This window comes from Humulus lupulus, chromosome 7 (genome assembly GCF_963169125.1).
Source record: "Humulus lupulus chromosome 7, drHumLupu1.1, whole genome shotgun sequence".
Taxonomy (NCBI): Eukaryota; Viridiplantae; Streptophyta; class Magnoliopsida; order Rosales; family Cannabaceae; genus Humulus; species Humulus lupulus.
Window position 1 is genome coordinate 28,157,355 of NC_084799.1, and position 19,974 is coordinate 28,177,328.

Consider the following 19,974-nt stretch of genomic DNA (forward strand, 5'->3'; position numbering starts at 1 on the left):
CCTCTCCATAATTATCACCATCAAATTCAAAACCAACATCAACATGTGCTCCAGTTCCAACAAAATGACTGTAACACCCTGGATAGCCAAGACCGTTACACTGTGTGTTTGTAAAGTGCCAGACTTGCTAATCAAGTCATTTAATTGAAAGCGTGTCCTCGAAACTATAAAGGAACTAGGGTTAAAAATGTTTTGGTCTCAAAAGCCACATTTTCATTAAGAAGCATCATCTGTTTACACGGGATCCCAAAAATATTAAGTTTAAAGACTGTTTACAAAAGACACAAGGTTTATATACAATATCAGGCCATATTAAGGCAAAACAGACAATTAGGTAATCCCTGTCTTGACCCACTCCTCGACCACGGCGATCGAACAGCTGGCTATGTACATTCCACCCTGCGGCCCTCCATCTCAGGGTTGGTCCAGCTTGCCTTTGCCTTCACCTGCACCACGTAGCACCCGTGAGCCAAGGCCCAGCAAGAAAACACAACAACAGAGCATAAGCAATCAACAGACAAATCAATATCTCACATTGCATCATATAATCTCAACCATATAGTCATTCAGTATAATCAAGTATTCGACATGCTAAACATATCAATTCATATCATACATCACTGCACAAATGATAACTAGGGCTAGCGCTCTCAGGCTGCTCCCTCCGTTATCCCACTGACTCCGGCTCGCTTAAACTGAGCTCAGTGAACATTAAGCTGTCCTCGGCTACCAGTGGCCAAGCCGCGCCCTGTGCGCAAATACTATGTACGGCACTCTTAGGCCGCTTTTACATGTCCCATAGCGTAATACCATCATTGACACGATGAAAATATCGGAAGCACTTAGTCCCATCACAAACATATAACCGGGTGCAGTTTTCTTACCTTTCAATTCACCAGCTTTGATCTCCCGACTCTTTGAGCATGATCCCCCTCGAGCCCTAGCGCTCACCTAAACACAACCATAGGACAAAGTCATTATTGAACCTCAAGTCCAAAACCTAGCCTCGGGGCCAATCCCAAGCCCCCGGGAAGTCCTAGTTCCACCAAACAAGGTGGTGGAAACAAACCCCAAACCTTTGGTCAAAAACCCTTGCAAATAACCCTAAAATCCCTTTCTGAAAACAGGGTAGCACTACAGCGCTCATGGGAGGGCGCTATAGCGCTACAAATAGAAGCAAAATCCCCTCAGCATCATGGCCTAGCACTACAGCGCCCAAAGGCTAGCGCTGTAGCGCTAGTCACAGATAGACCAGCATCAGTTTTCCCTTCCTGCGATTTCCTCGAACCAACCTCAACCAAAACTCTTCCAAATCTTTTTCAACCTAAAAAACAACCTTATGACCATACTCCACACATCCCAAGCACCCCAAAAACCTAGAACTCAAGCACATGCATCCCCAAACTCAAAATTCACCATAACCACTCCTAAACACTAAAACTCAGCAGAAACCAGCTGAACAACCAAGTTAGAGTTAAGAGTTTATACCTTTGGTGGAATTTCGACCTCAAGGTGCCTTTAGACTTCCTTGACTTGCTCCTCCTCAGCCTTAGGCCTGAATTCCCTAAATTTTCCATCCAATTCAACTTAAACACCATAGCACACAAAAACCAGAAACAGAAACTGAAGAACTCTAAAGTCTTACCTCAAGTGTTGATGAACTCTTGCTAAACCTCTGCCAGTTTCTCAATCCTAGGTTGGAATCCTTGATGCTTAGTTTATCCCAGCTCTCCTCTGAGCTTTACTCCAGAAATCCTCAAGAAACAAATGAAGGAAAAAAAAAACCGACCTAGAGAACTCTCTCTCTGTTTTTCTCCCTTTCTTTTCCTTCTTTTTCAGACTTCTACACTTCTCTATAATTCCCACTAACATAAAGCCTGGGCAATACTTAACTCCTGTAAGCCAAATGACTGTTATGCCCTCCCTATTAAGTCTAAGCCCTTTAATCCACTTAGGGGCATTTTAGTCATTTTACCCCAATTCCCGCTAACTCCTCGAGTGTCTCTAATATTTCCCGCTTAACTCCCGATACCTAATTAATCACCAATATTATTCCTCAATGTCAAGATAGACTCCAGTATATTCACTAAATTCCCGTTTATACCCTTGAGCTCTCCCCGAGCCGGGTATAAATCCCCACCATGACTTTTTCGCTACTTTGCTCACTAGGATCGTCTCGAGTCACAGATCATAGATATATCCACATAATAATGTGGTCTCGGCAATTATCACATATATCAAAGCAGTTATGCCCATAATGGCCAAAATTACGATTATGCCCCTCTAACCTAACCAGGGCCTACATGCATACTAATACACATAGTCATGCATCTCAAATATTCAAATAGTCATATAACATGCTTTAAATCATAATCATGCATCTTAATCATTAAAGTCACACATAATTCCCATTATGCCCTCCAGGCACTCTAATAAAGGCTCTTAAGCTTTATTAGCAAATTTGGGTCGTTACAATGACACTCTTGTTGGCGTTCTTCAACTGAAGAAGGCAGAAGTTGAGTGGAGGCATAACTCATCCCACCAGTGGCTGTTGTATTATTGAATATTTCTCCAAGCATCTCATAATGTTGCAATCCTTTTTTTCGAAATCTTTTCGCATTTGGATATTTCTACAAAAATCCAAAAACACATAACGTTACAATGTAACATGAATTTAGAATAATCAAGTAATCAACAACACAAGTATAATATAAGTATATTACCTTTAGATAAGTGTCCCATACTTCATCATTTGCTGTAACAGTATTTGTTTGAGGATCCCATCCTATACCAGTTTGTTCCAAAATATGAGAAAATTCACGATGTGCCTTTCTTAACCGATTGAATTTGGATTTCAATTAAGGCATTTTATATCTCTTTCCAAAAGAATTTAATATGTCATTTTCTATTTTCAGCCATCCTTTTTTGTCCAAGGTTGTTGTTTGTAATCCTTTTTTGGCTTCTTCATATAGAAGACTAATAAAATGTGATTAAATAGCCTCAGGCCAAGAAGCATGATCGTCAATGTCTACATTCTTCTCATCCATCTAATCATAATTTTAACTATCACAATCTATGTCTTCATAAATAATGCTTCTTTTAAATTTAATAGCCCAAGTTTTCAAAATCAAACATTCAAATCAAAGAATTCCAGAGATGTAAAGAAAGTAGAGAGAGGGAGAGAAAGAGCTCACCTTAGATGATGCAGGTTGAGCGTAGAGGGACTACAATGGTGTGATGGTGTTGTGGTCAGCTGTTGCTTCAAACAAAAGATAAAAAAAAAAAAAATGCAAAACTTTTAGATTGGTATTCATCAAGAAGTCGAATATATGCTAATGTACTAAACTCAACATAAAACAGAACACTATAAAGATTAGGCAAAAACAAGAGAACTAAACTTATGAATCAAAACAGAAAGTAAAAATAAAAGGCAAGACATTTTATTCTGTTTCAGCCTCAACAGTAATGGCCTACTTCCAGCTGTTTCACTCCAAACTAGAAATCAAAATGTCAACTAATTAATATTGTTGGCTGCCAATCTGTCAACTTAAAAACTCAGTTAAAAGCATGCTCAGGAAAGAAATCCACAAAAATGAAAGACGAAAAAGTTGCTAATCGATATAAACAAAGGACTGTATAATATGATGCAAGTGAGTTTTCAATTAAAATACACAAAAGAAAAAAATCCAATGCAACCAACCCTATTATAAGCAAACAAAACAAAGCTATCAGATTCTAAATCAAAGGCTACAAAAATGCCCCCACGCATGAGAGCAAAATTGGTGCTCTCACCTAAGCAGTACCTGTATATATATGTGCATAAAAAAAGCGAGTGAAGTAAAAATAAGACAATTCAAGGCTGCAAAATGAAGTATACAAATCATATAATTAAATGAGTCCTTGAAATGAAAAAAAAAACATAGAGAGTAATTGAGCAAATCCAACAAAATTTTACACAGTCTCAGAGTTTGTCATATATGTCCTAACACGTTATTATTGTCATATCTAACATCTTATTCAGTCCTTGGTAAGCAATGGCTACTCCCCTATACTATACAACCTATACATACATATATATACACACTTCAGTACCGGTATTAATTGTATTAATCTTAATAAATATGATGTCTCCATCACTCTTATAAATATTTATATATATTTTTTTGAAAATTGTGAATAATAGACTCCAGCTTCCATATCCCCAAGGCTCTGCCTCCTCTGAGCTCTACTCAGAGTAGAAGAACTCCTCTCTTTGTTACTTCTAAACACACCCCTTCATGCTCCACTACTCACCTCAATCCTAAGGTACAATATTTTTCAGGTTTTGGTGGTTGTATAATTGTAAATGTATATATTACATATATACTCAGAACTATACTTAAATAAATATATATATATATATATACTCAAAGCTATACTTATATGTATATATATATATATACTCGGAGCTATACTTAAATATATATATATATACCCCTGACCTCCACTACTCAAAGCTATACGAGCTATACTTAAATGTTTATATATATATACTCAGACCTTCACTACTTAGAGCTATACAAACTATACTTAAATGTATATATATATATACTTAAATGTATTACATATATATTATGAGAAGATTTTACCTTGTGTTAATTGGAGAGGAAAAGTAGATCTATAGAGCTGTACGCCTCTGGTTTTGTTGATAGAAGGAGAAGACTGGTTTTGTTGATTGTTGATAGAAGGAGAAGATCTGATTAATGAGAGAGGAGAAGAGAAGTTCTATGAATGTCAATGGTATGGTTTTGTTGAGAGAAGGAGAAGACCTTTGCTTTTGACAAAAGAGGAGGCGCAGAGAGAAAATGAGAAGAAGAAAGCTCTCCGAATTTGATTTTAGGGTTTTTAGATTGGAATTTTACAAAATTCAGAAAACATTATTTTATTGTTTTCTCTTTTCCTTTATAAATTTGGGATACCGATTTCAATTTGATTTTCAAAAATAAACTTCCAATCAGAGATTTTAAAGGGTCCCACTAAGTTTTAGTATTTAAAAACATACAATTGTATCCCAATAACATACCAATCATACCCTTAGGAATTTTGTATTTGATATTGTAAATTATTTGGAATTTTTAAAAAAAATTTGCAGGAAGGATGTTGTAACTAAAGCGAACACTACTATGAAAAAAAATTAGAAAAAAAAAAAAAACTTCGACATGCATTTTTGAAAGCCAAAGTTGACTAAGAGGTTGAAATAGAAGATACATATCACTCCTCAATCAATAATTAGAAAAATTGATTAATTCCAAATAAAGAATCAACGTTCACACCGTACTACTTATATATAATAAGTACCATATAAATTTATCTATTGTGCTTTGTTTTAATTTGAGTAATGACACGTGAATCTAAAATATGCATAGTTTAATTTAACTAACCACATTTATCAAAATTGAGACACTGATTTAAACAATAGTACTATATTAGTATATATAATGTTTAAGTCTATATTTTAAGTTCCATAGGTTAGAATATTATTTATTTGGTATATAAAATCAACTAATTGATTTAATATATTAAAGTCAATATTTAATTTATTGACAAAATATTCTAATTAATGGTCAACATTGTTTGTTACCTGATTTTGTTGTTACCCGATTTTTCATATCCCAACTGATTGAGGAAATATCTCAATCTGTGGCAGAGACTCTGATGGTAGGTCTCACTCTATAAATATAGAGTACCGGTCCCCAAGCTCGCTGCTCATTTTCTGACTTTCAGTAACTCCATCTAAAAGAGTTAGTGAGAGCTTGGAAGCCCGTGTACTCGTTCTAACTTCTGTTTCTTTTCTTTTGTAGATCTAAAGCTAGATCGAGGTTATCAATAGCAATGGCTGGAGGTATACAATATTCGATTCTTTTTGTATATGTTCATTCTATATATTAATTCCGCCTACATGTATATAGGATTGTTCATATGCCCACTTTCATATTAATCTAACACCATATCATTACTCTTTTAATTTTGATGGCCTTTTTCTATTATCATATATCTTTTGATCAAACGACACGTGAAAGAACGACAATAAAATTAAAAAACGACAAGACAACTACAACGAACAGGAGAAACGACATGAAACAAACAACAATAATTTGAGGAATCGATATTAATGCCAAACGACAATAAGCGAAAGAACCACAGCAGAAGGGAAAAGGCCAATTAATGCAAAAACGACAACAAGAGAGGTATTCTATAAAAATACATCACATATGACTACTAACATATCAATTCATGTCGTTTTCCAAAAAAGTTGACACAAGTTATAGTTTTATTTATCTCTACAAAAAAACTTGTATTTTTTTATTTTATTTTACTTATTGTGAAAATAGAAATGCATAAATTTATTTTGCATGTACTAAATAATTATAATAATTATTTTATTTTACTTATTGTGAAGATGAGGTCTTTAAAGCATGTATCATACACGAGATGTTATACAAATCGACACGACTGGAAGGGTTTTCCCACTGAACGACCTCCTTGATTTCAACTTCAATCTCCTTAGTCTCTTTCATAAAACGACTTATGCAAAACCCAAGAGCACTTAAACTCAGAGTTACCATTTGGCTCTCGATCATTTTCACCTCATCACGATCATTAGCCACTTGTTTATTATTATGAATCTCATCATCATTAGTATCATCATTCTTAATCTTCTCAATGACTTCTCTTGAATGTTGCATGTAAGAGCCCAAGATCATGTCGACCTCATCTTCATTCAACTGATCAGTGTTACTAATAAAGTTGGTATTATTATTTGGGTTTCCAGAATATTTTCCCATCTCCACGTCATGTGGCATTTTATTCTTCTCAAACTCCTTTTCGAGAACAACCAATGATTTTATCAGACTAACCTCTTGGAAACATGTGACTGAAGAACAAACTAGTTTCTTGAAAAGGGCAACATCACCGTCAATTTTGATCACGATTTCGTTATCGTGATCATTGGAGTGCTGAAGAAAGCCCAATGCGTGAGCACTAAAGTCAAGGAGATCCACCATTTTGGACAAAGAGTTGGTAAGCTTACCGTATGAACCACTAGGAAATGGCACAAACCAGAAGTTGGGCTCCAGCTCAGCTTCTCCAATGAAATTCTCAAGCTCCCTAATGTTCATTTTCAGCTTCTTTCGGTTCTCTTCCAATAGGGCTTTGGTGCTTGAACTCAACGACCCAATGCACTCGTTCAACGTGTTGAGACTTTTTGATAGGTGAACCTTCGTCAGAGTGGAAGCTCTAGTGGGTTGCAAGAGTAAGTCCACCATGATGGAACAAGATAACCCAATGAAGGTTTCGACTATTCTTGCTATGGCGAATTGGCTTGGAGGTCCGAAACCTTCTCGGCCCAAAACCAAGATGGCCCCAATGATGGCTGAGATACCCCCAGCCTGTCCATACATCCGGCTACGTTGGAGAAAGCCAGTGAAAATGAACCAAGGGAGAAGAGAAAAGAGTCTTAATGGTAAGATGTTCGAGAAGAGAAACCAAACCAAGACTCCATAAATGGTTCCCAGAACAGTCCCTTGGGCTTTAAGGTTGGCAACTCTAAACGTGGGCTCTCTGCCAGCTGACAGGCTTATGGCGACTGGGAGTCCGGCCCAAAATCCATTAGGTCTGCTGTAAAGAAGCCCAAAGAACACAGCAAGGCCCAATGAAAGTGAACATTTGAATGCGTACATGAGCCTTTGGTTGTTGCTCACTTTTGGAAAAATATGGGCCCAGGCACTTTCATTTTCTATATCAGTAGAACCCTTTTGCGTTGCCGTAGTAGTGGGCTTTATTGTTTTGGTAGCTAACTTTTTCATTTGAAGGAGTTTCATGCAGAAGAGAAAGAAAAATGAGGGTAACTCTTGGTGGGTTGGTGGAAGATCCTTAGGCACTGTTTGAAGGAAGTTTTTATCTTCTTCAATAGATTCAGGGACTGTGAACGAATCGTTCAAGTGCAAGCTTCCCAAAGTGCCAAGGTTCATGTTGTTCTCCATTACAACTAGACCATCTCTGAGCTCTCCAGTTAGATTTTTAACCGGAAACGACGTAGTAGTTTTCAAAGCCATCTCCAACCCTCTTAATGGAACTTCCAACTCTTGCATTTTGTCTCCTGGGTTCATCAAGATGTTGCATGGTTTAAAACATTTCAATGGAGGTCTCTCCCACAGCATGCTTTCCTGTAAACATTTAATTATATATATCCAAAAATTAGAACTCTATATATGTCTTAATATTGTCATTGATTTTTAATAATGAGACCTGTGATTTAGACTAGTATTAGAGTTATCATTAAAATTAATTGGCCGGTGCTACAATATTGTTTTATATTATTTTAACATGGGATCTAATACATCATAAGGTGTAGAAATATGTATATATATATATATAGTTATATATCGACATGTTACAAACTATATATTAATAGATCCAGTGGGATTGAGCTTCATATTATTTCAATGCGAGACTTTAAGTAAAATATTCAGGAATAATATTCTTACTTGGAATTTTTTAATGTTTTGAATAACTTTGGTGCCGGTAGCAGCCAATGTTTTTGCTTGAGATAGTGATTCAAGAGCAGTTGTCTTATCCTCTGCGGTATAGGCCTTCACAAAGTTGTTTAGTCTCTTTGAAGCATTATCTCCGTAGAGCTGGCAATTGTGTTTCACCTAGAGAAACAAGGAAGAAATAATTAGATTGAAATATACATGTATAAATATAAATAAAATGAAATTATATAAAACGTGACAATATGTATATGTGAACATACTTTGCCTTTAAATACAAATTAAAATGCTTGTCAACATCTGAAATTTCCGTACACCACTAACTAGCTACACCATGGCCTATTGCAAAATTGGCTGTATATAGTGACTATGGACTCGACAATCACTTTACTAGATTTGACTTCTCTCGTGACGCAATATTTTGTCTTCTAATCTTATATTTATATAATATAATATGGCTGTATATGGTAACGCAATATTTTCTCTCTATATACAAGGCAAAAACGTTGTTTGTCGAAATACTACATGTATCTATATGATTGGACAAAAATTCTAGGGGAAAATGATATTTCCACTAATTATCGCAATATTGATTGGGTTATGTATCTAAATAATTTGCATTTTCTTTTATTAGTAAGATATAATTTCTTTAAATTAAACAATATATAAAGTAAATCTGTTAATTAATAGTTTTCTCATACGTACAAGTTTAACGATTTCCTTTTCAATTAATTTACGGGAAAACAAATAAAATATACGTAGGTGGTAGATCTGTACGTGGAAAGATATATATCATTATGTTCCAAATGAATTAATAAGATTATACAAATATATACATGATAATAACGTATGTCTTATAAACCAACCACATCCTATCCATGCATTAATTAATGAGCGTTGTGTAAATCTCGTTTTGGTTAATAGTTATACTATACCGTATATATATCCTCAAAGAATATTCAAATAGCCCCACATCACGAGCAAAATGTTTCTGGTTAATGTATATGGATGAACATGCATAACTATTCATCTAAACTTTAATAATTATTTATGTATAGTGTTCATTGCTCATTTATATAATTTAAAGAACTGTTTTTTTTTATTTATTTAAATGATTAGAATTTGTTCTTTTTGTTGTTGTTAAATTAGCCACAATAAATACGTACCTCCTTGAAAGCTAGTCTTGGAAAAGGAAGCAGCAAAGCCAAGACACAGGCCGAGAGTCCAACACCAGTGCTCGCTGCCACGCGGAGGGGGTGCATAACAGCCTCGTCTAGGTCCCCATTAATGAACCCTACAACGTACACGATCACAATCTGGCCCAGCGCTATTCGCTTCGAGATCAGATGAGTCGACTCGGGCAGGGCAACCACAAAAGCGCCAAGCGCCACAGTCAGGGCAGTCACGCTTTCCGAGAAACGAGATGGACCTATTAGCCATAGACTAAGCATGGCCGGGCCAAGGCTCTGGACCGTAGCGTGGAGGCCGAGCCAGCAGCCGCGCAGCGTGTCACCCAGGGTGGCGTCCGTGACGACAAGTATCACGGTCACATAAGAGAATGCCGGGAAGCGCACCAAGCTGCGGAAGGATTCTGGGCCGTAGAGGGTTGTGCACGCCACTATGGCGCAAGCTATGGCAGTCCTGAAGGCTGCGGCTAGGCAGGTTAGCAACGTGGCTTGGGCTTGGTCGGAGTGGTGGAAAAACGAAACCATATTTAGTGCTGGTTGGTAAATGAGTAAGGGTTTTTTTTTTCTTTCTTTTGCCCGATAGAGAGGGTTTGTACGGTACTAACTGCTGGGATTGAGAGGAGGGGTGAGGAGGGTTTATATAAGGCAATTAATGTTAAGTCATAGTCGAAACTACGTGGAAGGCTCCACTGGGGCCACGTTTGGTTAATGGAATACTCGACCATATGCCACTTTATTAATTTAGTTTAGTATTAGTTACATGAAGTAATATAGTGTCTTCTGTCAAATTGAATCAGAAATATATTGTCTCACTGCTACCATTTATGTGTAAGTGTGAAATTTATATATATATAATTCTAATTATAATTTATATCAATCTGCGGTGACGTTACGTAATGTTATATATCTATCGTGGTGAATATATATCATGAATCATATTGGCAATTAAAATCGTTCATTTTTCCAACCAAAATTGCTCCATGTGCCACACGGATTTAATATAAAATCACTAGCACTGATTTTATTTCATCCTTATTGCTCTATTCAATTTTTTTTTTTTTGCTTGAATGGATGATTGCACACAATACAACAAAATAAACATTTAATGGCTATGAGGAGACATTATAGACATTTAATGTCTTCCCCTAGTGGAGATCTAAAGTGGCCCTATGACGTCTCCCCATGAGAGTCATCATAGGTTTTTGTATTTTAAAAAAAAAATTAAATAATTATTTTTATTATATTAATTTTTTAAAAATAGAATTAAATATATTAATTAAAAAATCTAAATTATATGCAAATTTAAATTGTGAATTTTCATTAATAAAACCGAAATGTGTATATAATATATTTTTGCTAACTAATTATACAAAATTGTAATATTATTGTTAAACATACAAAACTAACAAATATCACACTAGCTAGCTAGACATATAGTAAGAAAGAAGAAAAAGTAAAAAAAAAAACCTAATATGTGAGACGATGACTTTGAATTATCGGTAGCATATGGTTCGCTCAATGTTGTCGCATTTTATTAATCTGTACTGGTGTATATGGCGTAGTGTTTGGCTACAAAAAATTCAAAGTAAAATATATTAGTTAATTATTATTTGATTATATATGTACTTTAATAATAAATAGATTGTTAACTTTGTATAAATTTATATACATGTACCTTTTTCTTTAAGTGACGTCCAAGTCGTGAATGTTCAATGTAATCCTTCAACATTCTCATCACATAATATCCACATGTCACATTGTTTGGTTGGTGTGGACACTAATATTTAAATAAAATGTCAAGCAATTAATATAAAGAATATTAGTAAAATTAAAGTATAAATTTTCAAAATAATTAAAGTCGTAGTTACTTACTTTCGGTTGCACAATTTCTATATTATTTGGAATCTTGGGAGGTTTTGGTAGATTGGTCAGAAAAAGGTTGACCCCGTTTTTATATTCCATGGATAACCTATTCGTTGACATCAATTTTCTATCCATATCCTCTCCTATGTCTATGAAAAATTAAACAAAAAAAACTAAATAAGCATACGGAAAATTGAGCAGTATTTCCCCTATATTAGTAACATAACCATCTGTTAATCTAATCAAGTCCAATCAAATAAGCACAACACAATACAAATATAATAATAGAATACATAATTCTAGACAAAATCGAGCAGCGTTTCCCCTATAATAGTGATCTAACCATCTGTGAACAATAAGGCAAACAATTCAAACAACAAACAATAAATTTCTTCCTTATAGCTCCATAGCACACAAACAAATTTTTAAGAACCTACTTCACTAAAACACACAGTTCTCAACCTTCTGTTATCACCGAAATTAAATTAAAATTAAAATTATTTTATTTATTTTAGACAAAATTATTAAATACATTTTAGCAAAACATATTTACATATATATACTTAACAAACATTAAAAATGTATAATTTTCGAATTAAATAGTAATAAAAATTTAAAAATAGTAAATAATGTGGTATCATCTTAAAATTAAACAATATAGTATCTCAAATATACATAAAAATTATTTTTCATACTTTAAACTAATATTTCTAAGAAAACCCACAAATCATATAAAAAATGCACAAAAATAATTTTTTCTACCATTCTAACTATAATACACTGTTTTATCTTGAAACCCTACCTCAAATATGCTTTGAATCCACTTTGTTGAGCCAAAAATCACCCAAAATCGCAACTCATAAACCCTAAAATCCCAATATCAATCCCTTAATAACTAGAGAAAATAAACATGAAAATTATCCTAAATATTATACAACACTTATAAATAATAAAAACTTACATCAAATGAGATTTTATAGCCTAAAATTAGCCAAAATCATCAAAAAATGGCCATGAAATCGCCCAGAAAGTCGCCCTTCTCCGCCTCTGGTTTGTGCACTCGGGGAAGAAGAAGGAAATGCTGAGTATATAGTAGGCCAGACTTCTTCCAGGGGAGACGTTAGATGTCTAACACGTCTTCCCATGTGACACGTCTTCCCAGGGGAGACGTTAGATGTTTGGCACGTCTTTCCAATGGAGACATTAGATGTTCTTACATAACTTACCACTTTTAATGAAGAATGAATAATATAAATGAATAATTTTATATTCATATTTTTAAATTAACGTCTCTCACCACTTTTAATGACTTACTTAGGTAGTCATTAACAAGAACTTTTAATGACTTACATCATTAGACTTTAAATATCCTTGAATACTTTTAATTACTTACACCATTGGTGTAAGTCATTAAAGAGAGTCATTAAAAGTGAAAATTATTGTAGTGACGTTAAAGTTTTGTTTTATAAATTGTGAAAAATATATAATGACCAAGCGCGTTTTATAATTAAAGTAGTTCATTAAAAAAAAAAATAGTCGAGTTACTCATGTTCTTATTAATTAATGATGTTTAATATGAAATAAGTATAAGAATATTGAGCTATTAATAAGAACATGAATAACTTCACTGATCACCAATTGATTTTTAGATGAATTCACATGATTCTTGTCATGATATCATGAGTCATTTCTCTAGCGGACATTCGATGTAAAGAAACACTTGAGAACCCATATAGTGCAATAAGACCATTGAGATATCTAGATAGTAAGCTAAGGCGTAGTAAACTAAGGCGTACTAGATATGCATAGTGCAAAAAGATTAAAAAAAAGATAAACCAGCTGAAAAAATAAATATTTATAATTAGGTGACTCGGGATCGAACATGATATAACTCCACTAATTAAACCCGTTAATTTTTAGGTCAGCGAGATGATTCTTGTCAAGTAGGATATGTTAATCTATGTTACGTAGATATAATGCTGACGTAAACGGATCAAATTCTTGAATTTATCTAACACTTTCGATATGCATATACACACATGAATATATATATATATATATATTATATACATGGATTTTTCAAGAGATGTATATTAATTATAAGAGGATATACTAAAGGTGTAATATATACAGGATAACTCTCTCACATTTCTTTGAATTTTTTTTATCGCCATCTGAGTGGACCGCGCGGCGCCGCCACGCGCGGGGAAAGTACTTATCGATGAAGGAATTAATTAAATAGATGTAGACCAAGTTCCTATTCTTCTTACTTAGAACAGTAGGCTTTTCTCTTACTTTATTGGACAGAACTATTAGATCGATCGTCTTCTTTATGATGATAGTTTATGAATTTATTTCCGCTATATATCCATTAATAAGAAAATGGTAAACCAATTAGGTCAAACTTCCTTTGTCTTTGTTATTTTTTTTCTAATAATTTCTTTACTTAGTGCTGGGGGCACAGATTAAGGATGAGATATGCATATTGAATATATATAGTGCGAATTCTTTTTTGAGTTTTCTTAATTGATTATTATTTATATTTTTTTATGCGCATATGCATAAAATGCCATATTGTTAATACTGTACGTCTTGTTGTTATAAAATTCTGGTGTAGTGTGGTTTTAATGCATGGTGCTTCCGCAAGTGGAAGAAATTTAATCACTTTGATACACTAATGAAGCAGAGTACATATATATATAATGTGATCATGAGCACAAAAACAGTCACAAAACCATGTGTGCCTTGTCATTATGTACACATTTTTGTATATATATATATTTATATATAAAGACACACACACATGCATGCACACACCTTACACATTTAAGCCGGCCTCCATGTTTTTGGCGTCCTTTCATAGTAATGATCTATTTGATAATGTCAGTCAACCTTACAAAGGCAGGCATTTCAGGGTTGAATATATATTAGCTTTAAAGCAACAAAAAATTAATTAATTAAAGATCTTATAACCCAACTACCATAAAGTCTTGTAGGAGCTTTTATGTGGCCAAGTTGTGCATGCGCAAAAAAAAAAAGTCCAATTCCAAAAGATTGATATCACTATTGAAATATATCCAATTCCAAACCAAATAAGATTGATAATACTGTTATAGTGGAGATGAAATACAGTACTACTAAAGTTATTTGTCTTTGCAATATATATATATTTGATGTTACAAGAATTTAATTTATATAGCTTATAATATATAATAATGAATTAAAAAGCTAATAAATTAATTAATTGACGAATGGGGGTCTTTCAGATTATATACATATAATAATAGAATCTAAGTGGGGTTTTCCTAGATTTCCACCCATTAATGTTAATGTCCTAATATTTGTACGAATGTGTGTTCCTTCAGCCGATGGAAGGGTCAATATGAGTGAGAAGCGGTTTTGATGTTCTAACCTAGCTACATGAATTTATTGCGCTTATCAAATATAATAGTTCGATAAAAGGTTAGTTAAAAAGCAAGAATATCCCTGTCACTTTTTCTCTCATTTAATTCGTACGACAAAAATAAGGAAGAAAATAAATTAAAAAAAAAGTGATCATATATGGCCAATATTTTTCAAATCATATCATTATTTTTTTTTTCCCTTTTTTTCTTTATTATTTCTTGGGGGTGAGAAGGTGGGGTTTATTACTAGTACCTAACTTGCTTACGTAGTTGAAGCAGCACAATGTCACGAGCAAGCTCATTCTCTTAATTGGGAAAAACAATAAGTAATTGGGGTTCCACATGCACCCGGAGACCCACTTTTAATTTGTATATGTGCGCTGACATCAAAAGAAGCTTTAAGAAATTAAAGCTTTCTCCTTTTTTTTTTCATGAGAATTTGAAGCAGCCATAGACATCGTAGCCTCATATGGTGGGATCCTATGCGAGAAAGTGGCCTTAATTTGTCGGGATAGTGTGAAATATATAGTTTCATTAGTTGGTGCTTTATATATATATGATCTATCCAGTTTAATTTGTTTCTCCCATTTCGGTAGCATTTGTTATATAAACACCTCATATTGTCCAGCATTTTAATTTCCGAATTTTATATGGTACGTCCGTATATGTCCTATAATGTAGTTATAGGATATCTAGTAATAATAAGGGAAAATATTTTTTCAAAAAAAAAAAAAATCATAAATATTGTTAGGCAGCCAAGTAAATTAATTATTATCCAAATTAAATTAAATAAACAGATAATAATGTGATGATATTGTAGAACTCATGATTATCTGACAATAATCTTTATTTTTTTTTAACAGTTTCTTTTGATTTTGTTTAGTTGGGAAAAAAATCTAAGATGCCACTTGATAAAAGTACAAACAAATAAATCAATTTAATATATCACATGCATATAGCTTTAAAATATTTAACAAAACGATTATATATATATTAAAGAGAAAATTTGTCCACTAATCAGTTGGAATGAATTTTGTTGTCTTTAATCCATATTTGGTAAGAGAGGAATCGAGTTACAAACTATTTGACATCTAAAAATCAAATCTTACTACTTCTTAATTAATTATATAACTTTTTGTTCTCGTGTTAATGACAGCGTTCTTAGCAAGCTAGCTTTCTCTTATTTTACTATATGTTTTGTTGAATTTAACTCATTTATTATAAAACCGTAACTTTTATTGATTTATATAATAACATGTTGGAAATATGTTATCATAGTTGGAATGTCTACATTCTAACTCCAGTCACCAACAACCTTGAAAAAAAAATCTGAGTATGCGATGGTGCTATATTTTGTTTTAGTAAAGTAGGACCAAATAACATTTAGACAAATTAGCCATTACTCAATAGAAGCCAAAGATGAACAACTTATCATCAATTATGTTCAGTTGAAATATCTCTAAATAAAAGACGTTATAATGAGAAATTCTCAATCAAGAGGTTGTATGTATATATTCCAAATTAATGGGGCCGGGACTAGACAAACTGTGTGGTAGCTAGCTCTCGAGGTTCATTACGTATAGTACTAGTCCAATGATTAAGCAAGTATATATGTATTTATAAAGGTAAAAAAGAAAAGAATAAAGAGATTATTTGAACCTTGTGACCGGTTCGCTCCCTTTAAAGGGGAGTAACTTTCTCTTTAAATAGGAATATTGACACAGGCCAGGTCAGGTCAATTTCCAAATGTGACAATTTTTATGTTACTGAGGTTGATTTGAAGACTTTGGTGTTATTGATAAAGTTTCAGCCTCTTGGAGTGTAGTTGGATTAATTGGGGTCTCATCAAAGTTGAAGTGACACAAAGAAATGCCACTTCAACCTTGTTCGGGTAATTATTTTTCTCTAGATAATTGGAGACTTTGATTAGTAATAATTAACTCTGATTTGTTATCTTATTATTCTAGTCTTTGAGCTCTTATCTTCATAAATGTCATGTTCGGATTAAAGAGTTGTGATGTTTAAGATAACCGCAATATAGTACATATATATATTGGAACAGTTTTGAGTACTCAAAAGCTTGGTTCATTGATTTGGTGGCATCGCATTACTGACCTAATAAACTAACAAATAATATATAATACTAAAGATTTTCCCATAAATGAGATCTAGAACTCACCATATTTGGACCATTTGTTTTGACACGTAACGATGGTTCTTCGTCGACGTTTACATGCTTTTTTTTTTTTTTTAAATTTCTTCGTAAAAACAAAAGGTGAACCTTAAGTTATAGTTTTTCTTTCGGTAGGCACTAGCATTTTCTGTCGACGACAAGTCAAACTAATTCAGCCCACACAATAGTTACTAATTTGTCAAATTGTACAATTAATTTCAATAAAACCCGAAAGTGGTTTCGTCATATATATAATCATCAACGGTGAGCCACTCAAACTAATTTGATCGAAAAGTTGAGTGGTTCTCACATTCGATTCATTCTATTACTGCGCTCTTCCCAGCTTGCATTATATTCTTTAATTACGAATTGAACAAGCCAATTGTCAGTTTCTTATATATTAAACGAAAGTTAGATACTCGAATAATGTCAGAATATCAAAGACCCATTTGCCAAAAGTAGTGTGTCATGAGCTAGTAAAATCTTTGTTTTATTATATATTTTAAACAAAAACGATATCAAACTTTTACTGTCAAGATCGGAGACGGTTTAAAGATGATGGAATAATATAAGGAAATGGGAAATGGGAAATGGGTTACCACTTACATTACCATACCACCCAACCCCAACCCCAACCCATCGATTCAGGAAACAAAAAATCTAATATTAATTAATAACTCTACTTGCTGCTAGGCCACATCCACCCACCCATAACCAAAGTTGGGGTCGGGCTTTTTACGGACATTTTCATTTTGTAACCACATATGTGGCCTATTCCAATTGATTGGTAACTAGAAGATTTATTTTTGCAGGGACCAATTGAAATGAGTCACGTTAGTTCGAAACACTAACATTTTTATAAATGTTAGTAACAACCCCTAAAAAAACATAATTGAGAAAAATAAGTGCCAATTTCTTATGGTATGTTGTATGAAATTGAGAAGAAATCTAAGCATAAAAGTGGGGAAGAAACATGTGAATTGATGAGACTAGATACCTTATTTTCAATTGCAAACGTCAGCTGTGTCGTATCTGTTCGAAATTCCAAAGGTCACCGTTACAAGTTTCCACAAAAAGAAATGTATATGATAAAAAAACGACAACGAAGTGCTCTTCTTCAACATCAATCGCATGGTGGCGGGGCATGCATTTTATTTTTATATGTGTATGCTGGGGACAATTCACTTTATGCAAACTTACGTGCTTCATTATAAAGATTTATTTGGCCCAGAGTTTGACACCTGAATATATTTATAGGTATAAAACTATACCACTATAAAATCTGTTTAAATAACCAGTGGATCACACAAACTTGCAGGAAAGAAGGTAGAGAGAGTATAGAGAGACATGGATTTGAAAGCTATTCTCGCAATCTAAAAAATTAAAATAGAGGATCACTTAATTAGAATAGTGTTCTTTATTTTCTTTTTAATATATATAACTATTCTTAAGAAAAAGCAAAAGTAAAAATAATAAAGTCAAAACATAAATTATTTTACTCTGTTCACCTTATTGGATTTTAGAATCACTTGCAACAACCACACTCTGTTCGTGCTAATATTTTTATTAATTAAGCCAAAATTTAGTTCCCTAGTGCTCTACGAGTTAGCAAACCCACCATCAAGTAAGTGTACTCTCTATTCGTACTCGTTTCATTATCACTAATGATAGCAACCATGTTTCTCAGCTGTAATTATAATGTCAATCATCATTGCCTAGGAGTTTTCTTTTTTAGGGCTTGACTGTTCTCATTAAAAGTAACAAAGGCTACTTCAAAGCCCTTTTTTCTTCTTTTTTTTTAACATCTTTTCGATTGTTTAGTTTGCACTTTGCACTAACAAAAGTACATACAACATGTTTATAACTGCAGATTCTTGCTTTAGCATTTCCTAGCACGAACTGTTTACTCTAGCTAGCTTTATAGAAGGATGTGTTTTTCATATCTTCCTTGACAGGAACCAATCAATGGCTTGCCAATTATCCAATTAAAATTGTATCCATGTGTATATTTATAGACTGAGGCTGTAAAAAGCTATGAATTATACATATACACACACATATATTAATATACTAATAGTAAATCTTATGGGATACTTGAACGAATACATGCACCCCTCCAGTTCAGCGCAATCTCTTATTTAGAGTTCTATTCAAGGTTATTTAAGTTTTGTTTTGGAGGACAAAAGAAATAAGAGTGCAGTTCGTATTACAATTGTGTCACTATACAAATTTAAATCCACACGGTACAATACATATAATCTGTCATTTATGCAGACAATTTTCCAATGATGTTTAATCCATTCTAATATACTATCACAATTCTCATTTCATTTTTTTTGTCGGACAATTATGCATTAGAATATTGAAATTAAAAATCATATATTTAATTTAATTTTTAATTGTGTTAATCAAATTAATTTCAAATTTATCATATTAATTAATACTTTGATTCATATATGTTTATGCTCAATCTAAATATGCAAACTTCTTACACATTTCGAGTTGTGTTATTATGTTTTAACTTCTATGTTATATAAAGCCAGTTCTTAGAATAGCATGCCATAAGCTTAAAAATACGTAAAGACACATCCCCCATATCGTTGACTAGTTAATGAGACATTTCCACCCTTTTACTTTAGACTTCCAAAAGGGTCTGTTTAAGAAAAATCATGGCTTGGACAAGACCCTTAATGATAGCACATTTTGAGCAGCACCATGTCCATGTCCGTGTGAGGAGGCAATTGCAGAGAAAGCATTTAACTGGATTGGACGTACTAGTCAATAATAGCATCCTACTACATTCGACAGAAAATCTT

The 19,974-nt window shown here is 33.4% G+C and overlaps 1 protein-coding gene across 1 annotated transcript; it reads right to left on the reverse strand.

Moving 5' to 3' along the window:
• Nucleotides 1–6,395: 6,395 nt before the first annotated feature.
• Nucleotides 6,396–10,467, reverse strand: LOC133789520 (uncharacterized). Its single transcript, XM_062227353.1, has 3 exons — nt 9,698–10,467; nt 8,526–8,693; nt 6,396–8,204 (listed from the first exon to the last, which is right to left on the reverse strand). The coding sequence occupies exons 1-3, from the start codon at nt 10,241–10,243 to the stop codon at nt 6,429–6,431; spliced, it is 2,490 nt and encodes an 829-aa protein (XP_062083337.1). The 5' UTR covers nt 10,244–10,467; the 3' UTR covers nt 6,396–6,428.
• Nucleotides 10,468–19,974: the final 9,507 nt, after the last annotated feature.

Excerpts from the sequence above, each read along its gene's own strand:
- LOC133789520 (XM_062227353.1), bottom strand. The coding sequence starts at position 10,243 with ATGGTTTCGTTTTTCCACCACTCCGACCAAGCCCAAGCCACGTTGCTA. Across the intron at positions 8,694-9,697 it reads CAAGACTAGCTTTCAAGGAG|GTGAAACACAATTGCCAGCT; the intron begins GTACGTATTTAT and ends TTGTTTCTCTAG. Across the intron at positions 8,205-8,525 it reads AAAACATTAAAAAATTCCAA|GAAAGCATGCTGTGGGAGAG; the intron begins GTAAGAATATTA and ends AAATGTTTACAG.